Source organism: Nicotiana attenuata, unplaced genomic scaffold, assembly GCF_001879085.1.
Source record: "Nicotiana attenuata strain UT unplaced genomic scaffold, NIATTr2, whole genome shotgun sequence".
NCBI lineage: Eukaryota > Viridiplantae > Streptophyta > Magnoliopsida > Solanales > Solanaceae > Nicotiana > Nicotiana attenuata.
Genome location: NW_017671024.1, coordinates 269,161 through 280,903, shown reverse-complemented (window position 1 = coordinate 280,903; position 11,743 = coordinate 269,161). Strand labels below are relative to the sequence as shown.

General features: G+C 40.7%; 1 protein-coding gene across 1 annotated transcript; it reads right to left on the bottom strand.

The window, feature by feature from the left end:
* Positions 1 to 3,930: 3,930 nt before the first annotated feature.
* LOC109205329 lies at positions 3,931 to 5,504 on the bottom strand. Its single transcript, XM_019368037.1, has 2 exons — positions 5,399 to 5,504; positions 3,931 to 5,021 (listed from the first exon to the last, which is right to left on the bottom strand). Exons 1-2 carry the CDS (start codon positions 5,502 to 5,504, stop codon positions 3,931 to 3,933), a joined length of 1,197 nt encoding a protein of 398 aa, XP_019223582.1.
* Positions 5,505 to 11,743: the final 6,239 nt, after the last annotated feature.

Below are 11,743 nucleotides of genomic sequence, written 5' to 3'. Positions count from 1 at the left end.
TATGATGTCATCCTCGTGACGTAAGCGACGGAGGCGACCGAAGCGTCGCGTCTGCACAGTTCTCAAAATTATTAATTAGCGTCAGTTGACGGTCGGCCAATTGGTGCCCTTGAACCGTCATTGCAATATTTTAAATAGATCCTCTTCATAATCTTCTCAAACTTTATTTTCAAAACTTTTCTTGATCTTTAAAGCTCTCCTACTTTCTTCAAGTTCCTCAATTCTGCAAATTATTTACATCTTGTTTGCCAATCCTTTCTTAAAACAACAAACTTCATCTTTTTTTTTTTTTCTGAACTCACATAGAAATGGCGAAAACATCTAAGACCGTTCCCCAAAAGGAAAAAGCTCTTCATCGCAACCGGCCGGCGATAAAACGTCGGTGGAGCCGCGCATCGAGGAGTGTGTTCCGCGGATGTGCGATCTTACCTCCGACTTTAAAGTCGGGAAACCCTCTTCGGTCCCTGGCCGATGTGAGCCTATGTCGAGATATATATGCTCTATAATCGAAGGCGATCTCGAGCAGGTGAAAAAAGATTGCCTTTAGAAAAACAAAGAGGTGGTGATTCCTACCCCTGAAGAGGACATCACCACTTACGTAGAAGGATTCCTAATTGTTTACACTTACCCCTTTACGCTGGGTCCCGTTGATCCAGTTATCTTCGACTTCTGCCACCAATATCGAATAACTCTTGGCCATATTCACCCTTCTTTTTGGCGCATTGTTATCTTGCTTCGATTCTTCGTGAGCAAGGTCGAAGGGATGCCATTTACCCTCCTTTCTTCATAGGCTATGATGCTTCGTCGAGAAGCGTTTTCCATATCCCGAGCTGAGCTGAACCGGTGTGAGGCCAATCTCAAAAGGCTCACGGAGGAGAGAGACGCCCTCAAACTTCTTTATGTGCAAAAAGAAGAGGAGATCAGGGACCTCCGAGCTAAATTGGAAACAGCTCATAAAGAGCAGGCCGATCTCATCGAGAAGGTAATGTAAATTTTTGGGAGTTTGACATATCAATTTGATATTGCCGACTAACACTTAGATCCTGCAGGTTCAGCAGAAGGCCAAAAACATTGAGTAGCTTCGCGGGGAGGCTGAGATGAAAGAGGCAGAGACTTTGGGGTGGAAGCAGAACATGGACCACCTCGCCTCGGAGAAAGACATGGCTCGAGCCGAGCTGTCTTCAGTTGAGCATCAACTCCAAAGCGTGAAGGAGGAGAGCTTGGCCCGAGCCAAGAAAATTGAGGAGCTCGAGGCTCGGTGGCCACTAAGCTTGCAAAAGCCACATCTGAGGCAGAAAAAGTAAAGGCCAAGACGGAGGCGGTCGTGGCCATCTACCGAGCCGATGTTGAAGCCGTTAACGCTCGAGCAAAGGAAATTTCCAAAGTGTCTCAGGTTCGATTATCCTGCATTGCTGAGCATGCTAAGTGCCAGCCTCGGAGAGAGATTCTCGAAGAGATTCATGCTCGTGTCTTTGACCTCACGCCCGATATCGAGAATGTAAAAATGCTAGCGGCAGAAGCCGAAGCTTTGCTCTCCGATGATGATGACTTCGGGAGCGCGAGCGGGTCCGAGAGCGGAGAAGATGAAGATGAAGCTCCCAGGGAAGATTAGGCACTTAGAATTTTTTTTCTTCTTTTTTGGATTTTTGTGTAAGACCCTGAATGGCCTTTTTAAATACTTTTGTATATATGAAAGATCATTTTTCTTTCCGACGTGTCTCTGATTTTTGTAATTTTGTTTTGCTTTCGCCTTATGATAATTCTATATACTTTAGGTCTTGTGAGAAATTTGACTCACTTCGTTGCCTTGTGAAAATTTTGTTGAATCGGATTACTATAGTTTTTTTTTGGTAATTAATTAACTTTATTTACCAAGTATGTACATGCAAACAACAGAACAAAAACTAACCCCACTGGACATGCAGCCCCAGTTTGGGTCCTTCTACATTTCTACTTTCCTACTTTCCAGTCCTCTATCATTGTTCCATTGGATCCGGGTACCAGTTTACATTGGTCATAGTCCCTTATAACCTAGGAAACATGGTGGCTCTAAGGTGAATTTCCTGAATGATCATTCTAACTATGCTTGCTGCTATTCTTCTTTTCTGTTTAAAGATGACATTATTTCTTTCTTTCCATATATAGTAAACTGCAACAGCTAAAGTCATTCTACATAAAGCTGCTCCCCCACTTCTTCCTTCTGCTACTCTTTCTAGCCACACCAGTTCTTCTTGCCATTTCAGCTTCTTCCTCTGTATTCCTTGCCAATGTAGCAGTTGCTGCCATATTGTTCCTGTCATTGCACAATAAAAAAACAAGTGCTGAACTGTTTCAGTCTCTTGTTGACATAATGCACATGTGGTCTCTATTTTCATTCCGCATCTTGCTAATCTTTCCTTTGTTGCCAGCCTTTCCAAAATTGCAATTCTTAATATGAATATCCATTTTGGACGTCCATAATTGTTGCATATTAATTTCCTCCAAGTTAGCTTCTGAAACTCCCCCTTCATGGATTTATACATTTGTTTGATTGAGAAATTGTCCATCCTCTGCACCTCTTCTTCAGTGTAATCAGCATTTTCAAAGTAATTATTTGCCTTGAAAATCTGTTGAATGACCCAAGATGCATTCTTAGGTGTTGTACTCCATACTGTATTCTCTTTTATATAGTAAGCATTCACCCATTGTATTCATAACTTCTCCTTCTGCTTGCATATGTTCCATAGTAACTTGCAAATAGCAGCTTTGTTCCATAGTTCAACATTAGTAAAACTCAAATCACCTGCTACTCTTGGGCAGCATAGTTTTTCCCAAGCAATCAGTGCCTTCCTAGTAGGCTCTACATTCCCTGACCATAGGAACCTTCTATTGTATCAATGAACTGAATAATCTTCTTTGGCAAAATAAAGATCTGAGCCCAGAAATTTTGAATTGCAGTTAAAACACTCTTTATAAGCACAACTCTCCGTGCATAGGACAAAAATTTTGATGTCCAGCATTGAATTCTGTTCAGCATCATATCAATCAAAGGCTGACATTGGATAATTGATATCTTCTTTGTGCTCAAAGGTACCCCCAAGTATCTGAAGGGTAGCTCTCCCTTGTTGTATCCCAACATATCCATAATCTTCCTTTGAGTCACAAGATGTACTCCTCCAAAGTATATGCAGCTCTTGTTTGGGTTTGCAATTAATCCTGGTGCCTCAGAAAATATTTTAATTTGTTGATGCAACTCTCTGACTGATTGTATATCACCCCTGAAAAAAAGTAGCAAATCGTCAGCAAAACCTAAGTTTATTAAATTGACGTTAGCACACTTAGGGTGGTATTTGAATTCTTTGTTCCTCTTTAAGGTTTTCAACAGCCTGCTCAAGTACTCCATTGCCATCACAAACAACACAGGAGACAGTGGGTCACCCTGTCTAAGCCCCTTGCTTGCCTCAAATGGTTTTACTGGTTGCCCATTGATAATTACTGTATAATTTACAGTACTTATGCATTTCATTATCCACCTTACAAACTTCTCAGGGAATCCCAGTAACTTCATCATTTGTTCTATGTATATCCATTCCACAAAGTCATATGTTTTTTGCATATTAATCTTTAGCATACACCTTGGTGATTTGTTCTTCCTTCCATAGCCTTTTACCAACTCATGGCTCATAATGATGTTATCAGTTATCATTCTTCCTGGAACAAAAGTTGTTTGGCATTTGTCTATTAATTCTGGCATGACTTCCCGTAATCTTGTTGTTAGACTCTTGGAGATTATCTTATATATTAATGTACAACAAGAAATAGGCCTAAACTCCTTGATATTTGTTGGATTCTTCACTTTAGGAATCAAAGTAATAGTAGTGCAATTTAAGGACTTGCACAAATCTATACTTTCAAAGAACTACAATATTGGTGATGTAATTTCCTCTCCTATTATGCTCCATGTCCTCTTGAAAAATAGGCATTGTATCCATCACAGCCTGGTGTCTTGCTATCATCTATACCCTTCAAAGCTGTCTGCACTTCTTCCTTTGTGACTGGTTTTAGTAGCAGCATTTGTTGGTTCCTGTACATCATAATCCCACTCTTTATAACATCTGGATTCACTACTCGCAGAGCAGAGGCTGCTGTACCTAGTACTGTTTTATAAAATTGTAGAATCTCCTCTCCAACCTCCTTTGTGTTCTGTAGTATGTGCCCTTCATTATTTGTAAGTCTGCCTATGTGATTCCTTGCATGTCTATTTTTCACACAAGCATGAAAGTATGTGTTGTTAGAGTCCCCCTCTTTTAACCATTTGACTCTGGCCTTCTGTTTCATTATGCTTTCCTCTACTTCCATCCATTTAGCCAGCTCCATTTTAGTCTTCTTTTCTTCATCTATGACTGCACTATCATCTTCTAGAGATTTCATATCCTGTTGAAGCTTCATCAGTTTATTTTTTGTTTCTTGTATCTTATTCCCCACGCTACAATATTCCTGAGTGTTTAGCTTCTTTAGTTCACCTTTCATTGCTTTAAGCTTGTACCATACATTTTGCATCTTGTTTCCACTATGTTTCCTCCTCCCGTAATGACTTACTATTTCCTCAAACTTCTGATGATTAGCTAGGCAGTTAAAAAACTTAAAAGGTCTCTTATCCTGTACTATATTCTCACTCATAGTTATCTTCAAAGGGCAGTGATCTGAAAACTTAGGTTGCATAATGATCCCCTCCATTTGAGGCCACTTCTGTATCCATTCTGCATTGACTAGGATTCTGTCAATTCTATTATGAACATTGTTATTTGTCCATGTGTAATGTCTCCCAATTGTTCTGATTTCAGTCAAACCAGCATCCCCTACAAATTTTTTAAAATCTCTCACTTCTACTTCTTGTACTGGATTACCTTGTATTCTATCTTCAATGGACATGATACCGTTAAAGTACCCCGTTAAAACAATTGGCCAATTTACTCCATTCATGGTTCCTTTGATATCATTCCACATATTCTTCCTATCTTGAATATTATGTTTTCCATATACTGCAACAAAAAAGAAATTACTGTTACATTGCCTCATAGTTATCTGCCCTGCTATGTATTGATCATGTACTTGTTTTACTTCAAACTCTACCCTTGTTTGGTCCCAAACAACCCAAATTCTTCCACCTGGTGCTGCTTCATAGTTGGCTACCCACTTCTAGTCACCAAACACTTTTCTCATTATTGCATCAACATTACTCTCTTTTACTCTATTTTCCAGAAGTGCCATTACTGCTACACTATTCTCCTGGCAGAAATTTTTTAGTAGTTTTTGTTTATACACCTTATTCATGCCCCTCACATTCCATGTTATAATGTTCATCATGATATATTTGTTATTTTGGGATTGTCTTCACTTCCTTGTCTACTCCTCCTACTTCTTATCTCCTGTTCTTCAAAGAATTGCATTATCTTCTGGGCAGTATCAACTAGGACTTTAAATGCATTGCCTATATCAACTTCATCTCCCCCTTTAGATCCCATTTATTTTTTTGATGCAGACCTCCCTCTAGCAATTTGCCATTGGTTGTCATTCTCTTGCTGATTTGGAACTGATTCACCCTAATTCACCTTCTGTTTCAATCTGCTCCATGAATCTTCCATGGCCATCTATCTTATCCACCTTTGGATCAAGCTTCCTTACTATTCTTCATTCCTGCTTTTGTTTCTGATTATTGGTCCTCCGTTGCCCCTCTTCTCTATGTTGCTACTATCGTTCATTACATGAGTGGCCAAGTTGACAACACACTTGGCAATATTGTGGCTTCCAGTCATACTGCACAATCAGTTAAATCATTTTCCCAGTTGGATCATAGAGCTTTATTGATCCTGGTAGGGACCTTGTAATGTCCATCTCAATTGGTACTCTTCCATAAGAGACTCTGTCAGCCATAGTGGTACATGCATCAGCATATAAAGGTTTACCCAACCCACTCCTAATCTTACTTAGAGCCTTATTACTCCAGTAACTAAGTGGTAGTTTAGGGAACTTAACCCATAACGGTAAGTTCTGAGAATCTCATCCCCAAAATCAAACCCCTTCTTCCATGGTCGTAGGATAATTGGTCTATTATTCAATGTGTATGGGCCATTCATTATAACATCATCCCTTTCTTCATTACTGTTTATCAAAACTATAAAATAACCGTCACTGTGAAACAATACCTTTGGCTTCCTGATTTTTCCCTATTGTTGAGCTACGAAACGCTCAATTGCTCCAATTGTTGGGATGTTTCCTACTACATATAGAATTAAGGCTCTATTCCATTTCTGTTGTTCCTCCGCTATGTCATCTTCCAGTAATTGCACCACTATTTCACCATCTTGTATCACTGGTGAGATATATGATAGATTCATTCCTTTAGCTGTAAGTTTATTCTCACTAAACAATCTAGCCCATGATCTTTCCCCTGCTCCCTGCGTTTGCTTCTCCTGCACGCTCTTCTCATTTCCTTGTGCTTTGTTACTCTGTTCCATGGTTGCCTTTGGAGTTATTATTCCATTGCTTGGAGTTTTACTCGTACTCGCATCTTTAGCTCCGATATTCCCTGCATGTGTGTTTTTTGTTCCAGAACTCATCATTGGTGTCACACTGGTTACTGTCTTTGCTGGCGTTGCCAATTTTAGTTGAGCACTATTCAGATCTGGCCAATTCAGTTCACTATCACTTTCTAGATCTAGATCGTCTTCCTCATTCGCTTTCTCTTTGGCTTTTGCTGATTGCTTTCCTTGTTCCTTAACACTAACATCAGTGAATTTGCTAGTATTCTTCCTAGGTCGTCCTCTTCCTCCCATTTTCCGATGAGGCGCAAGTTAGAAGCACTTAACGTGCGCCGAGAGAGAATGATTACTATAGTTTCTATAGTTGAGTGAGTACTTGCTCGAAATTGGAGTAGAAAAAACCCTTAGTTTTTTTGGTTAAGTGAGGGCGGGTCCTCGAGCTCAACAATGCAATGGCCCTTAGGCTCTTGAATCGGGCCGATATGGCCCGAAAGAGTGTCTTTTTATCTTTTTCGGCTTAAAAGTTATGCCTTAGCATGAGATAGATTTGTACCCATTAGTGTTTTCGAAAAACTTTGTTATGCCTTAGCATAAGTTTGTTCAATTTGGTAGCTCTTAAGGTTTTCGATAGTTGATGTTAACAAAACCCTATGTAAATTTTCCGAGGGTAGCCCTTTTTTAACCGATTTTATGAAAATGTTTGAAGTCCTGTTTAATTACGGAGTTCGGACGTCTCTGAACCGTGTTAGTTTGGCCTATCCTTTAACTTGATATTTTCCCATTGGGCTTGTTTCTCGATTATACTTCAAACTTGTTAGAAGTATTAGTCCTCGAGTGGGGTAGCCGTGGCCTATAAAATTGAGGATCGTCTTTTTAAGGTCTTGAGATTTTGAAGTTTGATAACTCGAGTATGTCGATTTTCGAACGGCAGTCCCCAAGTACGGGGGGAATTTCTCGAGCTTTAGTTGCGATTGGCTTTTGAGCCGGTTTCCGTAATATCGTAAGTACGAAATCTCACTAAGGCATGGAACATCTGATAAGGAAATTACTTCTTTCAATAGATCATTCATGCGTACATGTTTTGTCATTAGGGCTCGGGCAATCTACATGGTCACGGTTCATTTGACTGTTTAGCCCTATACTAAATTTTCCTATCAAGACCCTGTTGACACGAAGCATTTTCCTTGAAAACATAACATTCGAGGGTGATGCCCCCCAGTATTCAAGGTTGATTGTAAAGAAGCCTCAGATACTGTTTAATTGTCCCCAAGTAGCACATATAATTGTTGCCTCGTTAAAAATCTCGTCGGAAAAACCCATTTAGGACAAAAACCGATCTAAGGAAAAAAGAGTGCAACGCTTGCTTTAAAACCTGAAGTCTTTGTGTTGAAGAGTTTCCCGATGTCTTCGATCGAACACCTGTAATAGGTTAGTATCAAATATAAATGAGAAAGGGAGAGAGTCATACCTTAGCAATAGTATCGTTTGAGGAGTTACATGTTCCAATTATTTGGCAGTTGTTCACCTTTTATCGCGCCAAGCTTGTAAGATCCCTTTCCGATGACACCAAGGACCTGTTATGGTCCCTCTCAATTTGGGCAGAGTTTCCCTCGATTGGATCTCGAGTGTTTAGGGTGACTTTTCTCAAAACTAAGTCCCTATTCTAAAGTGTCGAAGATTGGTTCTTCGATTACAATATCTTTCGATTCTCTGTTTCTGGGCGGCCATTCGGACGATGGCGGCTTCCCATTTTTCGTCTAACAATTCGAGACTTGTGTTCATAACGTCGTGATTTGATTCTTCCATTGTGTATCGAAACATGACGCTTGGTTCTCCGACCTCGACCGGTATCAGAGCTTCGACGCCATACACTAGGAGAACGACGTTGCCCCCGTACTGGATTTTGTCGTTGTCCATATGCCCAAAGCACTTCGGGCAAAATTTCTCTCCATTTCCCCTTGGCGTCGTTCAACCTCTTCTTTAGGTTTTGAATGATGGTTTTGTTCATTGATTTGGCCTGTCCGTTCCCACTAGGATGATACGGCATTTATAATATCCTTTTTATTTTGTGATCTTCAAGGAACTTCATTATTTTGCTACCGATAAATTGTTTTCCATTGTCGCACACTATCTCGGCGGGTATCTCGAATCGGCATATGATGTGATCCCAGATGAAGTCTATAATTTCTTTCTCTCTACTTTCTCAAAAGCCTGTGCTTCAACCCATTTAGAGAAGTAATCAGTCATAAATAAAATGAATTTACATTTACCTGAGAGCGATGGAAGAGGACCAACTGTCCATCCCCCATTTCATGAATGACCACGGGGGACTGAATGAAGTTGCTCTCCGGGTTGGTGGATCATCGGCGCATGCCTTTGGCATTTGTCACATTTTCAAACAAACTCCTTAGTATCTTTTTCCATACCGTCCCAGTAATATCCTACTCTGATGACTTTGAGAACCAGTGATTCGACACCGGAATGGTTCCCGCAAGTGCCCTCGTGAATTTCTCGTAGGACGTAATCGGTGTCTCTCGGACCCAAACATATTGCCAACGGCCCATCGAACATCCTTTTGTACAACATTCTATCTTCGGCCATTGTAAGTCGTGCAACTTTCGTTCGCAGAGCCCTCGATTCCTTAGAGCCCGATGGGATTTTCCCATTCTTTAGATAATCGATATATTTGTTCCTCCAATCCCAAGTTAGGCTAGTGGAGTTTATTTCGGCGTGGCCTTCTTCGACCACCGCTTTTGAAAGCTATACGACAGTCACCGAGCTAATTTCATTATCTTCGACTGATGACCCTAAGTTTGCAAGGGCATCGGCCTCACCATTCTATTCTCGAGGTACGTGTTGTAGGCTCCCTCCTTTGAACCGGTGTAAGGTTACCTGCAATTTATCCAAGTACCTTTGCATTCGATCTTCTCGGACCTCGAAGGTTTTGTTGACCTGGTTAACCACGAGCTGGGAATCACAGTTGGCCTCGATGATCTCAGCTCCCAAACTTTAGGCGGCTCGAGTCCTATAATCATGGCCTCATACTCGGCCTCATTGTTAGTCAACTTAGGGGTTTTGATAGATTTTCTAATCGTATTTTCTGTGGGTGGCTTCAAAATGATGCCTAGCCCGGACCCCTTCATATTCGAAGCACCGTCTGTGAAAAGGGTCCACACCCCTGAGGATGTACTCAATTTTGGCAATAGCTTCTTTTCGACCTCGGGCACGAGGGCTGGTGTAAAGTCGGTCATGACGTCTGCTAAGATTTGAGACTTGATGGCCGTTCGGGGTTGATACTCGATATAGTGCCCACTAATTTCGACGGCATATTTGGCCAGTCGGCCGGAGAGCTCGGGCTTGTGCAAAATGTTGCGAAGGGTATAAGTGGTTACAACACAAATTGGGTGACATTGAAAATATGGTTTTAATATTCTAGAGGCGCCTATTAGAAGAAACGCTAATTTTTCTAAGAGTGGGTATCGGGTCTCTGCTTCACCCAAAGTTCGGCTAACATAGTAAAAAGGAAATTGCATACCTTGTTCTTCTCGAACTAAGACACCACTTATCGCGACCTCTAAGACTGCCAAATATAAGTAGAGTTTCTCGTCCGCTTTCAGGGTATGAAGCAATAGTGGGCTCGAAAGGTACCGCTTTAATTCTTCCAGTGCCTGTTGGCATTCCGGGGCCCAAGTAAAATTATTCTTCTTCTTGAGAAGTGAGAAGAGCTTGTGGCTTCGATCAGAAGACCTCGAGATGAACCGGCCTAAAGCAGTTATCCGTCCTGTTAGCCTTTGTACGGCCTTAGCGCTGTCCACGACTGTGATGTCTTCGATTGCGTTGATTTTATCGGGATTGATCTCGATTTCCCGATTTGATACCATAAAGCCGAGGAACTTGCCTGAACCGACCCCGAATGCGCATTCCTCGGTGTCGATGCCCCCCTTTTCTCACGAAATCGGGTTTATGACATATGGGCGGACAACTCTTTTCCTTTTGGGAATTGGGTTTTGCAATTTAGAAGAGTCGCCACCTAATGATTAAGTGCATTAGGACACTAAGAAGAAATTTAACTTAAAAGAAGAACCAGAGAATGGGTAAGGGCTTGAAATTATCTCGAGGGAAAGGTGTTAGGCACCCCCCAAGATCCACTAGTGTGGTTCTCGGCCATGCTACAATTGTGACTTTAAATACAACAACAAGTAAACAAGCAAACAAGATAACTTTCACATAACAATTGTAAACAACTGAAATATAAAAGTTAAAGGCATGCTGAAATTTGGAAATAGGCGATTTCATGATTATTTAGAAGAAAGGATGTACAAGTGCAGGAAAAGGGGGTCAAATAATCAAACAAAGGAGTGAAAGAGGCGGAGGTTTGGGGAAGAAACAGTGCTGGAAATCAGTTAATTAAAAGAGATTTTTTTGCAAGTGATTGAAGTAAAAGAAGAAGTTTAAAGAACTGAAAATTAACAGCTTTTAAAAATTCTGGAAAGAAAAGAAAGTAAACAAGTAAAGAGGGAGGGGGTCCTAGGTTTATAAATAACATGGATCACCCCACACAACACCCGGTACTCATTTATACACATGGTGTTATCGCGTGGTCATCATATCCATGTCTACCCTTACCCACCCCGTTAAGGTATTAAATCGCGGAATGGTCTCGTTACTTATTGCATGCTATTACCCGTCCCAATCCTATCAGTCCTGGAGGCAGTTGGGACTACTAATCCTAAAGGGAAGGGAGATTGGCTTTTCAGAGTTTTAAAAGGACAAAAGTCTAATGCGACAAATAAAAACACATAAAGCAGTAAAAGGGGAAACACATAGCAGTTAAAGGCTCAAATAGGCCTCCTCATTCAAAGCAACAAATTATTTAGCATGACTTACAGATACTGGTTAGGTCTTTAATTAAACTTAAACGTTAAGGCGTGGCTGATTTATCACATATTTTCAGATAAGAAGTCCAAATTAGGCCTGCCTGCTGGTTGTAATTATTAAAGATTGGTATAGTTAATTAATTACCTAATGGTTTGCCTAGGTGAGACCTATAGGCATGATATCTAACAAGGTAAAGTATACTGATTTTAAGGAAGGATCACTGATTTTAGAAACAAACTAATTCTGCAGGTGTTAAGCGACATTATTACTGATTTTAGACTTGTAAACGAATCAGATTTAAACGGTTACTCCTATAGGCATGAATTCTAAGCGTTACTGATTTT